The sequence below is a fragment of the Gymnoscopelus braueri genome (genome assembly GCF_963280865.1).
Source record: "Gymnoscopelus braueri genome assembly, chromosome: 21".
Taxonomy (NCBI): domain Eukaryota; kingdom Metazoa; phylum Chordata; class Actinopteri; order Myctophiformes; family Myctophidae; genus Gymnoscopelus; species Gymnoscopelus braueri.
The window spans coordinates 35,807,456-35,829,235 of record NC_137623.1 but is presented as its reverse complement, the minus strand read 5'-3'; the positions used below and the strand labels follow the sequence as shown (position 1 = coordinate 35,829,235).

At 42.5% G+C, this 21,780-nt stretch overlaps 1 protein-coding gene across 1 annotated transcript in view; it reads left to right on the top strand.

Annotated features, from left to right (window-relative positions):
* LOC308077617 (disco-interacting protein 2 homolog C-like) overlaps window positions 1–2,617 on the top strand; it is a 95,543-nt gene extending 92,926 nt beyond the window's left edge. Inside the window, 2 exon segments of the mRNA XM_080418375.1 lie at window positions 1,322–1,445; window positions 2,352–2,617. Coding sequence (XP_080274501.1) covers window positions 1,322–1,445; window positions 2,352–2,604 — 377 coding nt within the window. The 3' untranslated portion in view covers window positions 2,605–2,617.
* The last annotated feature ends 19,163 nt before the right edge of the window (window positions 2,618–21,780 follow it).

Here is a 21,780-nt window from a genome sequence, read left to right as displayed (position 1 = left end):
GCACACGCACACACACAAGGTAATGTGTTGGGAACAGGAGTAGAAGACTAGCAGCATAGGTAAAAAGGTAACAGTTAGTCCAGGTAATTTAGAGACCACGAATATAACGCCAACACAGCTGGTTTATTTATATCAGCCAATGTGACATTGTACACTCAGAAGAAGAAAAGGAAGCACCACCTTATGGTACCAACTGGCATTGCATGTATGCCAACTGACTGTTACAGCACACACACACACACACATACACACACACACACACACACACACACACACACACACACACACACACACACACACACACACACACACACACACACACACACACACACACACACACACACACAAACAAACTAAATTCGCTAAATTCGCATTAAGGTTGATTTTTCTGCACGAATAAAGCCGTAGTGTTTATTCGCGTCGCTCTTGGTGTGTAATGACCTTAACCGTAACGTGCCCCAGCCAGGGGCCAGTTGCACCAAGTTCAAACGTAAAGGTAGGGAAAGTGATATTTTCGGTTTATAACAAAACGTTTTTCTTTTTGTTAACACATTACCCGCCAAGATATTAAAATAGTTTTTTATCCAGTTGCCAGCATAATTACCTTAAATAGACGATCGTTGAAACGCAGTGGAAGCCACGTTGTGTAATTTTTTTTTTAAAGTCCCCGTGGATTAGGGGAGTGAACAATAACATTCCACCAACAATCGACTATTTTGAAAATGTGTGGTTTTCATCCCCCAAAAAAGAAACTGAGTTAGGGGTGTTTTTCTAAAAATCGTTGGGGTGGACGGATGTCCATTTTTTTGGAATGACGTCACATCCATCTACTGCTTCTCTGTGTGACGAGGGATCATTCCTAAGCTATGTTAATAATGTAATAGTAATCATTGCTATAGAGCATGGGTATCCAACAGGGGGTCAGAGTCATTGCAGGGGGGGCACCAATAACACACATAACATCCAATATACACATCATTAGCAAAGAGAAATCCAAAGAGAATAAGAATAATTTACACAACGCAAAAGCTGACTACTAGCACGTGTAAAGGCTGTGGCTCCAGAAGTGCTGAATTATTGCTGAACTGTCTGATGTTATAGACTCATGAAAGATGTAATGTTTTTTTATCAAGAACAGTGCTTTTCAAACGCATCTCTTCTCTACTGTCTGACTGTGCTATTGCAGGAGAAGAACACACTGCTCTACTTCACCACTCTGAGATTTTACGGCTTTCGTTATTTATTGTACACAGGGCTGCTTCATCTCTTTCTCCTTGTCTGTCTCCTTCATACTCCTCCATTCTGTGTCCCGTCCACACAGAGAGACACGACGCGCTGTACGTGGTGGGCGCCCTGGAGGAGGCCATGGAGCTGAGAGGGATGCGCTACCACCCCATAGACATCGAGACCTCCGTCATACGCACACACAAGAGCATCATGGAGTGGTACGTTGGTGCTGTTGTTTCCTATATACTTCGTTGACCGGTGGTCCCCCAATGGTCCGTACTTGGTCACCCCCACCAAATGTCTTTGCCGAAAATAGGCGGTCTACAAGCTCACAACGCGTCGCAATGCGACACGTTGTGAGCTTGTAGATCGCCTATTTTCTTAGAAAATTCGCCCCTAAACCCCCCCCCCCAAGAATATGGACATGGATTCATGTGGTTAAATGAATACTTTAGATGATATGGATTATACTGTGTACATTATGTCCCCTCAAAGGTAGACCAATCTCAGCTCATGCCGCTATGTGCATATGACGTGACGGTCATATCACCTCTGGCCATAAATTAATGCAGTGCACAACCAGGAAATGCCACTGAAAACTCATAATGAGTGTGAACGTTGCATCGTAAACTAGTTGATAATCTAGCCATGTAAAAATGTGTTTTTACATGGATCATTGCCGTCGGACAGAAACCTCTTATCTCCATATTTTAACTTAAAGGGATAGTTCACCCCCAAATGACTTTTTTCCTATTGATTAGTCACCCCATGGAGACTTGAATTCAAGGATTCTTTTTTAGTTTTTGCCGCATTCCTAAGCCAATAATTTGATGACCGGCAGCGGTTCCGGTAGGAGCAAACAAAGAGTCTCCTTTGTATCTCGTACCGCAACCGCTGCCTACCGGGCCGCTGGTCATCAAATTATTGGCTTAGGAATGCAACAAATTCTTTTTGGGGGGGATGAACTATCCCTTTAAATGGGTTTAACTTTTGAACTTCCTCATCGATTGTACGCTCAGGTAGCTCATGTTTGTGCCTTTTTATTAGCGTAACCGGGGCCGTTTGTGTGTGCGTGTGTGTGTGTGCGTGTGTGTGTGTGTGTGCGTCTGTGTCATGTCCTGCAGCGCGGTGTTCCCCTGGACCAACCTGCTGGTGGTGGTGGTGGAGCTGGAGGGCTCGGAGCAGGAGGCCCTGGACCTGGTGCCCATGGTGACCAAGGCGGTGCTGGAGGAGCACTACCTGATCGTGGGCGTGGTGGTGGTCACCGACGTGGGCGTCATCCCCATCAACTCGCGCGGGGAGAAGCAGCGCATGCACCTCCGCGACGGCTTCCTCCAGGACCAGCTGGATCCCATCTATGTGGCCTACAACATGTAGTGTGTGTTTGTGTGCGTGTTAGGGTTGGAATCCATAAACCGGAGGAACAGGATCCAACATTGAGGAAACTGAATCGGTTCCATCACATTTGGAACCGGTTTTATCAACACTGTCAGAGCTGGTATGTGGACTTCACATCTGCTGTACATTTGCAATACCGGTGGTTCTCAAACTTTTTAATTTCAAGGACCACCATAACTCTGAGAGTGCACAAATGGAACCAAATGGACCCGTAAGGGTCCATTTGGTTCCATTTGTGCACTCTCAGAGTTAAAGACCTGTAAGGGTCCATTTGGAAACCCCTATAGGAATCGTGAAAGGGAATCGTGAAAGGGAATTGGACCGTTAAGAGGAAATCGTTAAGGAACCGGAATAATCCGGTTAAAATCCTAATTAAGGATCCCAACCCTAGGGTATGTGTGTGTAAAAGAGTGGAGCGAGCATGCGTGCGTATGCCTACCCATGTGCGTGTATATCGCTTGTTATTGTTCATTTATTTCCAAAAGAATCAAGATGTACTGTATTTTTGAATCTGCATAGTGGTCTGTACGTCGTCCGTTTTTTTGTTTTCTTTAGAGCCGTGTTGTGCCGGTTGGTTGGTCGGTCGGTTGGTCGGTCGGTCGGTTAGATTGGAACGGTTGGATTGGGTGGCGGTACGACCAATTAGTTTCACACACACCCCCGTTGAATCCCGTGACCAGGAAGTAAACATGTATAGTGTCACTGTATAAAAAAGAAGAAAAAGCCAGAGGGGGAACACTGTGTACCGAGGAAACCGGAACCGGTTGTTACACCACCATAATGTCGTTTTTTTATTTAGGAGATATAGACAGAGAGAGACTGTATATCTGTCGACATGTTTTAACTGGTCAAATCCCAGACTTGTTGTATTATTAAAATGATTTAGAACAGGGGGGCAGCCAAGATTGATGTAAAAAAAATATAAATATTGTATATAGACATAATCTATATGGAGAGATACCTAAAACACATTTGAGGTATAGTAGCCCCTATATGCAGCTCTCTCCACCTGCACCCTGTGTGTGAGCGTGTGTGTGTGTGTGTGTATGTGAGAGCACGAGTGTAGCCCGTATGTCTCCGTCCTCTTGTCTCATTGGTCTATGTGTGTGTGTGTGCATGACAGGGGGGGGGACGTTTTTTAGTTCCCACGGTTCCATTGAGAGCAACGGAACAATGGAACGGTTCCATTGTTAAGTTGAGTTCTATTGTTCCACGCTGCACTCCTCTCATGTGAACTCTGACCCCGGGAAGCAATCCATCCACGGCTTGGCAGATATGAGGCGTTGGTTGAGGGCAGTCGGGCAGTCGGGGGGGGTAGAAAAGGCGACATTTTCCCCAGCATGCCAGTAGAAAACCACAGGCTATAGGAACCTGTGAACAGCAGCACAGGTAGCTGGCCCGGAAAGATGCTCCCTCTCTTGCTTAAAACACGTTGAAATACCATCTGGCCAATTCATCCAGTGGAAAACGTGTTCTTAACCCACGTAGCGTAAGCCCTATACAGGTATACTTTAATCGTATGCCGAATAACGAAAATAGCTGTTCTTACAAGCTTCGTAGATATGTTATTTTCGCTATTTTTTTAAAAAGCGTTTAAAAAATCCTTGATTTTTTTCTTCCGCCTATAAATGAAATGCCTGAGATAGGGACGCCAGATTGAAAGTGGTTAGATAGTGTATTATTATTATTATTGATTATTTAAGCAGACTGCACTGTGTGAATATAAAGGAGAACGAGGGGATATAAGTCTATAAAGTGAATTTGGCCATTATAGTAGCCATTTTTATATATTATATTGACGCTTCGGTAATATTGTTAACATAGCATTCATGTCAATATAGAATATGACATTGAATGGAAAGGGAACTGAGAGTAAGGCACTGGGAGTGTGAACTCTAGATCTGCACAGAAAGAAGTTTACATTAATGGTGTATTATGAGGTTTTGTAATCATTTCTGGGAATCATGCCGTATGTATCTGTGTCTTTCATTCACGTTCTCGCATACCTACGCATCTATAGGTTAATGGCATTACTCTTGTCTTTGTTTCACCTCACCTCCTTTTTATCTCACGTCTTTTTTGTCTCGTTTGGTTTTCTCAAAGCACTCAGTATTTTCTCGGCACAGGGATGGATCTTTCGGGTGGGCCTAAGGTGAGCCCAGGCCTAGCCTAGCCTGATTGAATCTAATCTCTCAAGACAGATTCTGACTGCTTAACGGCAGAATCTGTCAGCACCACTGCTCTAAACGTGTAGTGTTGTTGTTAGTAGGAATAATGGCCTCACCCAGATTGACACCTGTCCCCCACCGTGTAAAACGTCAAATTCCGCCGGCCGGGCGCGGTAGTATCGCATTCTGGCCCACGATGCCAGACATTGTTGTTATTCAACCCAATGCGTTTCAGACCCTTCCCAGAAGCGGTGAGTGTGTGTTGCTCCGCTACAAATACGTGCCTGGCCTGCTCAATTGTTTCTGCCTGCCGCTCATGGAAAGCAGCCAAATAGGCAGTGAGGAGAATTGTCATATTGACATCATCCACCTCATTATAATATCTGCTGTAAACAACAACAAAAAACTTGTTTCCAGACCCAGTCATTTGACGTGTTCTGTATCAGTCACTGGCTTGGCATTTTCCAGAAGGGTTGCACGATATTGATGAGAAAAGAAATGTGCAATAATGTAATAATAATATAATGAATACTGCAATTGAGTGTGGGCACAGGCTTTCCACACTATTCTGTTTCTTTTTTTAGCATGGTAACCTACCACTGAGTTCATAATGTTTAGTATAAGTATAATGAACAACGCTTTTTTTTTTATCCAGCTTGTGGCTTGATTAAGAGGTTAAAGAACATCGGCCAAGGATCCCTGATGAACAAATGACCACCCTTTGCAAACGTAGCCGCATCACGAATCACGACTACAGTTTGGTCCGTTCTGCCTCCCCCACTTCTCAGGCTTGAGTAGTTTTTAGTTTGCTCAACTGAGAACACAATGTTTGAGTCCACCGATAACAAGCCAGGACCCAAAATATTAAATAAAGAAACAAAAAAAACCAGAAACAAGACGCATTAAAGCTATCAGGGGCTCTCGCTACCTATCCTTTGGCTGTTGACCCTGCCGGTTGTGAAATGCCTGTTTTAGTGTAATTCCCAGTTCCACAGTGGTCATGTTCACCATGTACCATGTGGGAAATAGTGGAGGAGGTTGCAACGTGCGTCCAGCAACTACAGAGTGAACATCTTTGTTGAATAAAGAAGAGAGAAAAATCCTATTAGCAAATCACGAGATGTCCGCGAGATGTTTGTCCCTCTGTTGTCTTCAGGGTGTTTGGGAGAGATTACATGGCAAACGTGTGTCTGTATGCCCGTCGCGTGTATGCCAATGTGTGTGTGTGTGCGTGCGTGCGTGTGTGTGTGTATATTGTATGTAAATAGTGTTGATTTTGTACGGTACAAGTGTGTGTGACTTGTTTTGTACACATGATAAAAAAAAGAGTAAATTACACTTTTATAAGAGCCAGACATTGGCTCACCGTCACACTATACAGTGCAATAAAGTGCTTTGATTGGCTAAAACGGAGAGTGGTTGTTCTTTGATTTGCCGCCGCCTTGTGTCAGATAACACGGTAGGGGACCTTGGAGTCACCTTGTCTGTCTTTGTCTCTTCAAACTGGTTCTTAAAGTGGGGTCTGGGGACCCCACTTGGGGTCTTTGAGGGGGGTTCCAGGGGGTCCCTAGCAAAAAGAGTTAATACAAGCATCACAATCATTTTAACAAACATAAATAGCATAGGCCTACAAGTAAGTAAGTGTCCTATGTTCCTATTTTAAAAAGCCATATAATAGAATGAGGAATGGGTGTTCTATCTTGAAATATGAACACAATTTATTCAGCCGTTCATTCTCTCATCTTGCTGTGCTGAATCCACAGCTGGCTTCTTGCAGTCCTCCTGAGCCCTGTGTCAGAGCAGAGGAGCGGTGGCGCCATCAAGGGGTAGGACAAAGGTACTAACACCACAGTACCACACCAGTGGTACTGGAGGTGACCAGTGGGTCTTAAATGTCCATTGCCATTGACAATGCATTGGGCGCTTAAAGTAAAATATTTAAAAAACTGCAAATTATTTCACAGTAAAAATCGCCACAGTAAGGTGGAATTTTTAACTAGTGAATGAAGTTTATAGGTTATAGTATGAAGGTACAGCGAGGTGCCAAAGTTTTCAGATGTACGTTTTAAAGGTTAAATATCTCAAAAACTACAAAACATTTCAAAGTAAAAAGTTCAAGCATTTGTGTCCACAGTAAGATGAATTATAAAAAGTGTGAATGGAGTTTCTAGGTGAAAGTGTTTTTTTGAGGTGCCAACATCTGCCAAAATCTTCCATTGGCCTCCATTATAAATGTCTGAACTTTTAAAGGAGTACATTTCTAAAACTATGAAACATTTAAAAGATTCCTTTTGATGAACACAAGATGAACATTTTAAAGTTTGAATGGGGTTTCTAGGTGTACGTATGTAGGTAGCATGGTAGGTCACTGACTGTGTTGATACACTGTCTACTCTACATGTTCCAAAGATCATGGGTTAAAATCCTCGAGCTTCTTTACTCTGAAGCATGTTTTGAACACTAACATCCAGAAACTACACTTAAAAGCACCAAAAGAAACATGTGGGTGCCGTAGGGCAGTGGATAGTTGGTGGACACCTCTGTGGTCTTTGGCAAATAGGGCCACACGGCGACCGGGGGCCTATTACACGAAAGGAGAATTAAATAAGCCTGGATTTAAGTCAAATCCAGGTTTGACAAAGTCTGGTCCGTACAGCCTGGTTTATTCCGTTCCATGAACGCCAAGCCAGGCTGAAAAGGAGCGACTTTGTCGAGCTAGACCTTGTCAAGCCAGGCTATGTCGAGCCAGGATGGTAAAGCCATGCTTCACGTATTCCTATAAAAGACCATGAAAGTCGATAGCAGAATCCTTGAACTTGACCAATCATGGAGCCCAAAACCAGAGCGGCGCTCTTCTCTGTGGCTGAACAGCAGCACTGCAGCAGCTCATGGAACAGTGGCGTTCCCAGGAATTACATTTAGGGCCTTGAGTCTTGAGTCCCAAGACTCAAGACCCAAAAGAGTCTTGAGTCAAGACAGAGGATCCCGGGGAGACATCAAATTTCTCTTTTGGGTCTTGAGTCTTGGGACTTAAGACCCAAAAGAGAAATTTGATGTCTCCCCGGGATCCTCTGTCTTGACTCAAGACCCAAAAGAGAAATTTGATGTCTCCCCGGAATCATACGAGGAAGTAAAATGTATAATAAGCAAGAAAGGAAACACGGCTGCAATAAATGGATCCAGAGAGAAAGCGTGGCAAAGTATTGCAGACAAATTAAATGCACAAGTCGTCCAAAAATATATACAATTTATATACAAGTCCATAAATATATAATTCAGCCATGCATCCAACCAATATGTCTGAGTCTGTGCTCAGGATCAGGAATGTGTCAAAAACAAAAAAATCTCCATGAATTCAAGGCTTCATGGAGTGTGTAATTGATAGAAAATTAGTATTTTTTTGGGTGAACTATTCTTTTAAGTGTCTTGTTCCGTGCAATTAAAAAAAAAATCTTATCTTTCTTATGGGGGGCCCCTCATAAGAAAGATTTGTATTTAAAACCTTAAAAAAGTGCCTTGCCAATCCATGGCAAGGCATAATTATGCGCCATTTTGCTGATTATGCGGTAAATTATGCTGGAGGGTCTAATTTATATGACACATCAGCTAAATGTGGCTGAGTGATGGTGTGGTGGTCTAAGCATCAGACTCTCAGTGCATTGATTACATCCCAGTCATTCTATGGTTCATTACTTTTCAACTTTACTAACTGAAGGCTGACATATAAACACTTCCAGAGTACGAAGAGACATACGATGGGATGGGAGTGGCTGAGAGATGGTGTAGTGGTCTAAAGATCAGACTCTCAGCATGGAGATGCCATGTTCAAATCCGATTCATTGCTTTTCAGCTTTACTAACTGAAGGCTGACATATAAACACTTGAAGACTATGAAGAGATATACGATGGGAGTGGCTGAGAGATAGTGGTCTAAAGGTCGGACTCTCGGCACAGAGGTTCCATGTTCAAATCCCAGTCGTCTCATACTTCAATGTTGTAGTACTTTGAAATTTTCGAGGCCAAAATACAGAAAAGCAAGTCAAAGTCACAAAGAGACAGTGAAGGGAGTGACTGAGAGATGGTGTAGTGGTCTGAAGGTCGGACTCTCAGCACAGAGGTTCCATGTTCAAATCCCAGTCGTCCCATACTTCAAAGTTGTAGTACTTTGAAAATTTCAAGGCCAAAATACAAAAAAGCTATTCAAAATCACGAAGAGACACCTGCTGAGGGCCCAAAGGTGCGTTGGCACAGTGGTGTGGTGCGCTTGATCGGTTGCCTCTGCTACAGACAGTTGGCAGGTTCAAGTCCCATGCCATCAACGTACTGGAGGACCATCGGGGGACTGCGTCCCTCCCCTGTTTCCTGATAGTTAAAGGTGGGGGGTTATGTCTGAAAGAACTCTGCCCAGCTAAGGTTTTACGGAAGGACACTCCAACTCATTCAGTGCCATCGAGGTCGTCCATGCGCCCCAAAGGCTCCGAGTGCCTCCGATGTGTTCACTGCGTTTTTGCTGTTCTCAGTGCTCCCAGTGTTTACCCACCAGATGGCCCTGCTTGCAAGTCGCAAACCGGCAATACCATACGAGTCCTTCAGAGGCACCAAGGCAGCAAAACCATGTGATCCCCAAAAGACACCCTGCTGAGCTCCTACGGAAGGGGTCAGGAATGTAATCAGCCCAAAGAATTCACAAGACCTAAAGTTTATTTCTGTAAAACCTTAGCTGGGCAGAGTTCTTTCAGACATAACCCCCCACCTTTAACTACCAGGAAACAGGGGAAGGACGCAGTCCCCCCGATGGTCCTCCAGTACGTTGATGGCATGGGACTTGAACCTGCCAACTGTCTGTAGCAAAGGCAACCGATCAAGCGCACCACACCACTGCGCCAACGCACCTTTGGGCCCTCAGCAGGTGTCTCTTTGTGCTTTTGACTTTCCTTTTTGAATTTTGGCCTTGAAAATGTCAAAGTACTACAACTTTGAAGTATGTGTGACAAGGTTGAAACGGGGGTTTTCTTATTTTTTGTAATTTCTATTTTATTGGTGCTTAATGTATAATTATTGTGCACTTAAACCATCATCTTATTATTTTCTGTATAACATTAATTGCACTGTGTTATATTTACAAATGTTTTCCCCCGGTCCCTTAGTCACTTTGCCCTTGATCAATGACTGGCTCTAGGTGAGCACGAGGTCACGCCCAAGGGACACGGTCATGGCCAATGCAGCCAGACGTTCTGTCACCAAGGACAAATGAAAGAGGCGAGAGGTGTGGTCTAACAGGTATAAAGGAGACCACATGAGAGAGGAGACCAGACAATATAAGGAGCGCTGAGACGGGAAGGTGGCGATAACGTTGCATACGCAACTAACTCAGTGCCAGGTGTAAAAAGCCTGGCTGGCGAGTGAGTATTCGAACAACGCAACGTTGAATCCTTGTATAACCACTGCCTGAGACGACGCAATTGTATATTGTAAATGCACAGTGAACTGGTCCAGATCTCTATAATTTCAGACGGCGAGAAAGGAGAAAGAAGACAAAGAAGGCTGGCCTAAAATCCTATTCCTATTCACCCCCATATATGGACATCCGAAAAACCCCTTGAACAAACCGTGTTGAGTATCCAAGGCACTTTATTGGCACCGCACTTTACTTATGAAGTATTTGTTGCATAGAACCCCCTGTTGAGTGAAACCCCTTGAATAGCCCTTGCGTAGTTTGCACAACTTTATAATTGCTTTTATAGTTGTTGTGTAAATTGCTTTGTGTGTGTTTTAGTTAGGATTTTATTAGTTAGTGTTTATTTTGAATGGTTTTGGCGCAGATGCCAATGTATTAGGGACCTAATAAAATGTAGGCCTACTTACCTTTTTGATACAAACCGTTTCTGTGTCAGTTCCTCATGGGATTTTTCTAAGTGTTGTGTTCTCAAACTAAAAAGTAAAAAACTGGGTTTTCTTCAGAATATGTATGACACTTATTTACTATGATGCTATGGCACATTAGGAGTCCACTAGGACAGTGGTTCTCTAACCTTTTATCTTCAAGGACCCCCATAACTCTGAGAGTGCACAAATGGGTTTGGTTCCATTTGTACACTCTCAGAGTTACAGACCTGTAAAGGTAGTTTAAGGCTTGGCTCTTTATGTGTTTCTGGTAATATTATTGTCTGCTCATTTGTATGTCTATGGCAAAAATAGAATTTTGACAAAAATGTCCACCACAAGCCAGCAGTGAAGTTTACCATTTGTTGAGGCCCATGATATAAGCTGTGTTGTGAATGAAGCCTAAATAAACTATAATGTGGGACACAAGACATCTCTGATAGCCCTGGGCATTTAAAGAGCTATGAATCACGAGCCATGGCTTGACTCACACACTATGTATTTATAATATAATTAAGAATATCAACTTGTTTCAAAATAAATATGTCTAATGTATGAATCTAATACTTTCTCTTCTTCATTTGTGATAGGCAAACATGCACAGAAGAGTGTCCTATTTCCCTGGAAGAGTATATGTTATTTTCCGGTCTCAACTGGTCTCAACAAAACAGAGAGTGGAGGCCAAAGCCCAGAGAAAGAGGAAACTCCCAGACACTCAACCTAGCGGACGACTTTGCCGTTTCTGCCGCCAGGGGCTCAAGCAGGGGCCAAATAGTCCGCATATCCATACTGGGTTTCCAGGAGTGACTGGGAAGTATACATTTACTGTCCACCAAAAGTTATTTTATTGTACAAAGGCATGGCAAAGGAGATGTCATGGAAGGAATTCCAACAATCATCCTTCTATGCCATGGAGAAGGATAGGTGGACAGCAGAGAGGAAGAAATGAGAGATATGCCAACGTCCCCCCCCCCCCCCCTTTTTCCCAGCAGCTTTTAGTGCCCTGATCATGGACAAGGTCTGAAAGAACTGAATCTAAACTGTAAAGAATCCTGAGCAGCTATTTGCAAAATGTATGTACTGTACATAGACAAGTGAAATTCCATTCATATTGTATGTTGGCTTCTGCTTCTTGGACATTTTTAAATACTGTGAATGATGGCTGCTTCTAGCACATTTTATGTACATGTATGACTTCCGCTTCTTGCACAAAAATATCATATATGCCTTAAGACAGTGGTTCTCAAACTTTTTCATTTCAAGGACCCCCAAAATGATATGTATTTGGCCCCGGACCCCATGTCAAAATATGTTGTTCCAGGGACCCCCAGAAGCAAAGATTTGAGTTACAAATTTTCGCTTTAAAAAATATTATATTCAAAGATTTGCACAAAGTTTTACAATTAAAAAAAAAATAGCAGATCTACAAGCTCATAGCGCAGCACTCGGTGCCGCGCTATGAGCTTGTATATCTGCTATTTTTGAATAGCCAAAGTATAAACGGTTAAAATTATTATGATGCTATATTAACACATTTTGCTGGGGACCCCCTGGAACACCCCCAAGGACCCCTTGTCAGAGTACCCGTTGTACCCCTCTGTCTGTGTCCCTTTTATGCCCATATGGAGATATCTGTATCTGTCAGTCCGTGTCCTTTTTATGCCCATATATGGGCATAATGGTTGGATCGGCGGCTCTGGACAGCTGGATATCCGAACTACTCGATGGTGGACACCACACTCCTTCGAGTCCTTGCCGCTGTGTGCGCCAAGTTTGCAGTCGGTCAGTCCCTTATATGCAGACGACCATATATGGGCATATCGGTCGGATCTGTGGTGCTGGACAACTGGATCTCTGTACCTGTCAGTCCTTGTCCCTTTTATGGCCATATATGGAGATCGCTGATGTCATCAGTATGCCCGAATGGGCATGCCTTTTGTGCCTACCCGCCCTCCCATTAGCCAATTTTAATATAGGCTATATTGAAACCAAAACAATACTGCTATACCAACTAATAAATGAACAATAATAAAGTCACTTATTATTATGATCAGTTCCACATCCCAGGGTGCATAGTGTTAGGGTTTTCCTGTGCCTTTACACCAACGAAAATATTTTTATTAAGCTATGTGTTCAAGTGAAAAACCCAACGAGTTCAGATATTGTTGTAGGAGGAAACCAAAGGAAATCAATGTCCAGGCAGTTTAGTAACAATTATAATAGCCAATTATTTATTAATATTCAATGAAGTAATGTCCAGTATAAGATGAACCTATGCTAATACAGAATGAATGTAAGATAAAAATGGTACAACCTGAAGTACAGCAAGTACAATGAAAACAGCAATCAACAGCAGAGCTCTGGGATGAAAAACTATGACCTCTTTACAAGTAACCTAGCAAGGAGGGCATGAAGTCTCACATGCTGAAGTTCTAAACCTACAGAGCTTATATACAGTTGTTGAACAGTAGCTTGAACATAGATGGATGGGAGGTGTCATTCAGGTCTAGCGACGCATGACAGTGTTCTCAGGTTGATCTCCAGACGCCACTTCTTCCAGGGTGGGTGTTTGATAGATGTGCGTGGGAGCTTCGTCTGTCCTCCTTTGTTCTTTTGCTGAAAAACACCTTAATTTCGCTATGTCTAGGGTTTGCAGAACTGCTATATCCTGATTGTTATCTAACACTTGTTATGTGAAAGTACTCTCGGTCGTGGTTCGATGCTTTCGTACAGGGGTTAGGGGGTTTTGGCAACTTTCTCTGTTCACCCACTGTGGACACGTATGTCAGTTAGATAAATAATTTTGTTGTCAAGCACACATATTACCGTTAAGTGCACATATATATTACCGTTAAGTGCACACATAAATTATTTTACTGACAGGAGCTGACTTAGGAGCTGACATAAATCACATTACAGTCAGGTGATGGGGCAGGTGTTGGAGCCCTTTTGTTTTCTTAACTATGCTTATCTCCTCGCATCTGGTGTCATTAATCATTAATTCTAACTCTTTATTCTTTACTCAGCACTTCTGAGTGCTTCCCATGTAGGCCTACTCCTGTGTGACTTCTGTATTGCTCTTATGAACTTAATGTCTGTATTTACTCCTGTTTAATGTGTTTTAGTGATTCTGATTTTGGGTACAGAAATACAACTATTTTATACTATTCTTAACAATTGGGACAATGACCTTTACTAATGCTTCTTCTAGCTCGCTCACCATGGAGCATGCACTGATAGCTTTAATTAGTCACCCCCTGATCATGCCACCTCTGACTTGTGATAACATTTTCAAAGGAGAGGAAGATGTCATGACCACAGGTATCCAACTGGGTAGCCTGGTGGCAGCCCCGGGGAGAGAGGGGGGGGGGGTGTGTGTGTGTGTGTGTGTGTGTGTGTGTGTGTGTGTGTGTGTGTGTGTGTGTGTGTGTGTGTGTGTGTGTGTGTGTGTGTGTGTGTGTGTGTGTGTGTGTGTGTGTGTGTGTGTGTGTGTGTGTGTGTGTGTGTGTGTGTGTGTGTGTGTGTGTGTGTGTGTGTGTGTGTGTGTGTGTGTGTGTGTGTGTGTGTGTGTGTGTGTGTGTGTGTGTGTGTGTGTGTGTGTGCGTGCGTGCGTGCGTGCGTGCGTGCGTGCGTGCGTGCGTGCGTCTCCTTCATCTACCATGGCATGAAATAAACTAAACAGCGTCAACTCATCAGAAATCCATTAGCCTAAACTCGCATGCACGCTTTTGAAAGATAACATGAAATGCTACTTTGATGGCATTTATTTTCAATGTATGACATATATTTATTTGTGAAAATAGCCGATCTACACAAGCTCACAACCTTTCGGATAGCAACGCATTGTGAGCTTGTAGATCGGCTCACAGACACTATCAGTTATGCCAATGCTCTAGCTCAATTGGTAGTGTTGCCACACTACTAACTGAGTTAGGCTTTGGCCACCCTGATGGTGTCTGTGAATCCGAAGGTCAAGGGTTCAATTCCTGTCCCCGGCCAAGGGTTGAGGTGTCCATGATTTGGGTTCTTAACCGTAATTGCTCCCCTGAGTGCTAAATATGACCACCTCAGCTGGGTCAAGCTGAAAAGTAGTTTCCCCTGTTGGAATCATTTACGGTCTTTATTATTATTATTATAAACAGCACCATGACCTCCAATATTGACCTTTGAAAACAAAATAGTGGCGCTGCATAGCTTATTTTATATTTAAAGTCGTTTTAGTGAAACAGGTGGTTGGTTCATAACGGAAGGAAAGACTTTATAATCATCAACACACAGACACCAATATGGAGGCTATACCTCTAGCTCAATGGGAATTGTGGCAGCCTGCGAGTCCGAAAGGTGGCAGCCTGTGAGTCAGAAAGGTCAATGGTTTGATTCCTGTCCCAGATAATGTGTTGAGGTGTTCATGAATGCCGTTCTTGCTCTCCTGCATGTTAGATATGACCACCTCAGCTGGGTAAAGCTGAAACCTAGTTTCCCTTGTAGGAATTATATATGGTCTTGATTATTATAAAGGGCAAAATTTCATGCTTTGCAGCAAATTTAAACCAGGCTGTTATAGCTGAATGCGTAGAGTGGACGCCTACTAAAGACCAAAGAGAAGGTCACAGGTTTGATTCCATGCAGGCTCTGGCTAAACAGACTGGCCAGGAATAGTGATGAAAAGCTATAGCCTATTTAGAATACTATAATTGTTTCTGTTGTGTAGCTGACGCAGAGAAAGTGGCAAACTTTTGTCTTGATGACTGAATTTGAAAAGAGTTTGAAGTCTGCCATTATAAGCAACATAATTAAGACATGCCTTTTTAATATCGACAATCCCTCAGAACTCTGCTCAGCTATTTAAATTGCTCATTTGTTAATTGCATGGTCTTCTTTCTCTCAAGTTCAGTCTTCTATGTTTCTATGGCTTATTGTGTATTATGGTTTTACATATTACCGTATTGCTGCATTGTAGCTATATTTTATATTGGATTTTATATCTAAATTTATTTAAAAAATGAGGGGACAAATACAGTATATAATAAACAAATAAATTAATATATATGTATATTTTATTTATTTTATTTAAGGCCCAATATTTCTACAAATGCTACAACTAAACCTGTGATAGCCAGTCAGTTTGTGGACAAATAAGTTGAAGGGTAAATCTAGGTCTCATAAATTTGATAAAGTCTAAGCTTATCACCAGAAATGACAAATAGCACTTTGTTGCCCTCTTGTGGTGCTTGCTTTGTCACAACTCAGTTGCACTTGACTATTGTGTTTTAGGACATGATCAGCTGCCTATAATAGTCAGCAGTTCTATTTGAATTCTAGGCTATAGAACTTAAATTAGAACAGATTAGAATGTAGACGTAGTAGTCACCCATTATTTATTATAGCTATCTCCATGATCTCAACCTTCCGTCGTTGGTAGGCTAAGCTCAATTGCTTGCTTGATTGCTTGATTGCTTGCTTGCTTGCTTGCTTGCTTGATTGATTGATTGATTGATTGATTGATTGATTGTGCGTACCAGATTGTGTGTGCCTAGTGTGCCATATGAAATGCTTGACTCGCATTCTCATATGTGTAATGTTAATGTAAATCAATTGTTGTGCCACTCAGTGGCTCTGTAAACTGGTCATTGTTTTTAACCCATCCTATATTAAAATTGGCTTAAGGGAGGCAGCGGACGGACTCTGACATCACGCTCATAACGGGCGAAAATCTGACGTCACACTCATGTCACCATACTCAGCCATAATAACCATATAAGGAGTTCCCTATGCATCCCCGCCCTAATATTATGGAGTGCTTTGTCTAACCTCAATGTGTATAAAATATATAACAAATCAGTCAGCTCCATATATGGCCACAAAAGGGGGCATGGGCATATACTGATGACATCAGGGATCTCCATATATGGGCATAAATGGAAAGGACTGACAGATAGAGATCTCCATATATGGGCATAGAAGGGACAAGGACTGACAGATACAGATATCTCCATATATGGGCATAGCCTATCTTTTCCACCACTGCACCAGAGTCAACCAGAAGTGTGCAGTGGTATCTAAAAACTGTATAATGTTAAACTCTAAAACAGGGTTGGATCTGCTGGGAGGAGGGGGCGGGGGAGACTGATATCTGTGTGATACTAGTGTTTTATAACATCACAATAATAATTGAATTAACACATTAAGTTCCGGGAAAGCATCTGTCATTTTAGATTTTAACCACTTAAACTTTAACCATTATTTTATAGTTATTCAGAAATAGCAGATCGACAAGCTCATAGCAGCACAGAGTGGTTGGGGGGGGGGGGGGGGGGTCCCGTCCCCCAATTCAGATATGATTCTTTTGGGGGGTCATGGGCTGAAAAGATTGAGAACCGCTGGGCTACGTCATACACTGGCTACGTTCACAAGCACCGCCTCTCATGATGGATCCCTCCTCCCCTCTCACAGACACACACACACACAGCATGTGTTTTTGTAAATAGAGGCACGGGCAGTTTGAGCGACTGTGCAAGGCGAAGGGAACGATCAATGATTATTATCATATTTAATCAACGCACCGTGTTCTCTCCAGGGAATAAAGAAGACTTTCCTCTGATCAGCTTTGATGTCGGATCCTTTTTTAATATAAAGTCATTTCTCCTGGTCAGTTCTGTTGGATTTATTCAGCATGGCTCAGCATCCAGGACTGTTCTACTACTGTCAGGTAGATATACACAAATATAGGCTTTTTATTTTCTCCTGCAAATGTTTTAAATGTCACTGTATCCCAGTGGTGGAAAGTAAGTACATTTACTCAAGTATTGTACTTAATAGCCCTAGAATGTCTGTGATCTTACATACATTTCAAGTATTCCAAATACACAGTCATAGATCTCTCTCGGTCCCCCACTGTGTAGTGCCTATCTGCGCGGCCATAAAAGTGCTCTAAACTCCGTCTGTACTCACCCAATAATTAATTCCTAAGACGTGTAGTCATATTTTGTCCTCTAGTTTCATATCCATGTGAAAGTTCTGCCAGAAAACGTGTGTTTAGTCAAATATCTCCACTTTTTCACGAGCTGCACACGGACGTGTTTCTGTACGACGCGAGGGGCCAGGAATGATTGCAGCACTGAATATACGTAACTTCCTTTAGGACGCACAAATGTTTGGGACACACAATTGGCAGGTGATGATTCATTACCCCACAGCAATCACAAGCACCTGTCAATTGTGTGTCCCAAACATTTGTGCGTCCTAAAGGAAGTTACGTATATTCAGTGCTGCAATCACTCCTGGCCCCTCGCGTCGTACAGAAACACGTCCGTGTGCAGCTCGTGAAAAAGTGGAGATATTTGACTAAACACACGTTTTCTGGCAGAACTTTCACATGGATATGAAACTAGAGGACAAAATATGACTACACGTCTTAGGAATTAATTATTGGGTGAGTACAGACGGAGTTTAGAGCACTTTTATGGCCGCGCAGATAGGCACTACACAGTGGGGGACCGAGAGAGATCTATGACTGTGTATTTGGAATACTTGAAATGTATGTAAGATCACAGACATTCTAGGGCTATGTACTTAAGTACAATGTTGAGGTATTTTTTACTTTACTGGAGTATTTCCAATTTTCAGTACTTCTACTATAGCCTTAAAGACTCTCGTAGATGTATTTTATCGATGTTGACATTTCTTTTTCTCTACGAGAGTCTTAGCTACCACCCCCCCAGATTGGCCTGGAATGTCACCAGTAAAGCCCGTATTTCTCCAAACATGTACAAATGTAAAATATAAGGTGCTTACCCGCTTGCCCCAAATGTTAACTCGGTGTCCGTTGTGTTTGTGTAATGTATTAGTCCATAGTTTTCAATAAAGAAGTGTTTTAATCCCGTGTGTGGCTGATTCTGTCGGAAGTTCCCAATGGGTTGTAGTGACGGGGCGCATCCGGCGAAAGTCAGAATTACACTCAATGTAAACAGGAAGTAAACGAGGGGGAAAATGCATAGAGGTGTATAATATAACTGGAATTATGAAAAATGTGTTCGCTGGACACCGAGTGAATATTTGGCGCACGCGGCGGGTAAACATCTTATATTCTGCATTTGTACATGTTTGGTGAAGAACGGGCTTTGGAGCTGACATTCCAGGGCAATGTGGGGGGTTGGTCGCTAAGACTCTAGTAGAGATAAAAAATAAAATAAAAAGTCAAAATCGATAAAATACATAGACGAGAGTCTTTATCTAAGGCTGGCTACTTCTACTCCACTACATCTCAGGGGCAAATATTATACTTTTACTCCACTACAATTATTTGAAAACTTTAGTTATACTAGCAGTGGTGGGAAGAAACTAAGTACATTTACTTAAGTACTGTACTTAAGTACAATTTTGAGGTATTTGTACTTTACTTGAGTATTTACAATTTCCAATACTTTTACTTCTACTCCACTACATCTCAGAGGCAAATATTGTACTTTTACTCCACTACATTTATTTGAAAACTTTAGTAACTAGTTACTTTTCAGTTATACATTATTATATTAAACATACATTAACCACTTTAGCCCTATTTTATGCCTAGGCTATTTGAAAATAGCAGATCTACAAGCTCACGACGCGTTGTGAGCTTGTATAGATCGGCTATTTTCAAATATTTAGTACTTTTACTTTTGGTACTTTAAGTACATTTTGATGCCAATACTTTTGTACTTTTACTCAAGTAAATATGTAATTCTGTACTTTTACTTGTAACAGAGTATTTCTATATTGCAGTATTGGTACTTTTACTTAAGTAAATAATATGAGTACTTTTTCCACCACTAGTTACTTTGTAGATTTTGATTATTATTACAATACAAACATTAACCACTTCAATTATTTGTATGCTATTAATTGAGACTGGACGCACAGGTGATTGTTTCACGCAATCAATTGTCAACCTGTTGTTTTGGGGTTTCAGCACACCCCAACCCCCTCTAACCTCTAACCCCCTCTAACCTCTAACCCCAACCCCCTCTAACCTCTAACCCCAACCCCTTCTAACCTCTAACCCCAACCCCCTCTAACCCCAACCCCCTCTAACCTCTAACCCCAACCCCCTCTAACCTCTAACCCCAACCCCCTCTAACCTCTAACCCCAACCCCCTCTAACCTCTAACCCCAACCCCCTCTGACCTCTAACCCCAACCCCTTCTAACCTCTAACCCCAACCCCTTCTAACCTCTAACCCCAACCCCCTCTAACCTCTAACCCCAACCCCCTCTAACCTCTAACCCCAACCCCTTCTAACCTCTAACCCCAACCCCCTCTAACCTCTAACCCCAACCCCCTCTATCCTCTAACCCCAACCCCTTCTAACCTCTAACCCCAACCCCCTCTGACCTCTAACCCCAACCCCTTCTAACATCTAACCCAAACCCCCTCTAACCTCTAACCCCAACCCCCTCTGACCTCTAACCCCAACCCCTTCTAACCTCTAACCCCAACCCCTTCTAACCTCTAACCCCAACCCCCTCTAACCTCTAACCCCAACCCCCTCTAACCTCTAACCCCCTCTGACCTCTAACCCCAACCCCCTCTAACCTCTAACCCCAACCCCCTCTAACCTCTAACCCCAACCCCCTCTAACCTCTAACCCCAACCCCCTCTAACCTCTAACCCCAACCCCCTCTAACCCCAACCCCCTCTTGTGTGTTGGCTAGTGAGGCGCGTCCTAGCGAGACCTGACAGAATGGGTTTCATTGTTGCGCGCATGCTGGTTGCACGCATACTGGTTTCTATCAGTGTGACGTCGTCTGTTAAGGGGTCTATACATTTCGGCCATTTGAAAATAGCCGATCTACAAGCTCACAATGTGTCCTGATGCCACACATTGTGAGCTTGTAGATCGACTGTTTTCAAAAGATTTTTATACAATTTATACAAATGTGAAAAACTTGTGAAATGGGACATATTCTGCATAATGAGTACTTTCTACTTTTGTACTTTAAGTATATTTTGATACCAATACTTTTGTTTTACTTTTACTCAAGCACAGTAGTATTTCTACATTGCAGTATTGATACTTTTACTTAAGTAAAAACATTTTGTAGCCTACTTTTTCCACCACTGAGTATAGAGCATTTAAATTAAGGGCATTCATCATTGGCCAAGGTTATCCAAACTAGTATCAGTCGGAGCAGTATAGGCAATGATTTGATTATTTATCCATAGCTTTATTTAGTCACAGAGCCACAAGCTGTGAGCTTGTAGATCTGCTATTTTCCCCAAAATGGGTCCCTGCTCATTGTTTGGGAAACCACTGCTTTATAACTTTGCAACATTGAGCCAGCTCTCTCTCGCTGGCGTTTTCTATAGGGGGGGGGTGTGTGTGTGTGTGTGTGTGTGTGTGTGTGTGTGTGTGTGTGTGTGCGTGTGAGAGTCAGTCAGTCAGTCAGTCAGTCAATCAGTAGTGGAAAGTAACTAAGTACATTTACTTAAGTACAATTTTGAGTTATTTGTTCTTTACTTGAGTATATTTCCAATACTTTTACTTCTACTCCACTACATCTCGGGTCCAAATATTATACTTTTACTCCCCTACATGTATTTGAAAACTTTAGTCACTTTATAGATTTTGATTATTATTACAAAACATACATTAACCACTTCAGCCTTATACTGCAGGGGTCTTCAACGTTTTCAGGCCAAGGACCCCAGAGAGAGATGAAGCAGGGACCCCCCTCTATATTGTGTTTCAGATCAACTTTTGCTGCTCTTTTTTCCCTCTACACACCTAAAACTCTTTCCCAAAAATAGCCGATCTACAAGCTCACAACGCCTAACAGCGCAAGGCGTTGTGAGCTTGTAGATCGGCTAAAGTTCTCCTCAGAAAAGGGATTCAAGTGGTTCATGTAAAAAAAAGCAAATCATATCACACAAAGATTTGGCGGACCCCCTGTAGTAACTCTGAGGACCCCCTAGGGGTCCCGGACCCCCTGTTGAAGACCCCTGTTATACTGTATATATTACGGCCATTAGGACTCCTGAACAAACAAGCCCCATCTCAGTTCTGTGCATAAAACTGCCAGTAATGTGAGTCATGTTGACTCACATTACTAAGGAGGTAACACAA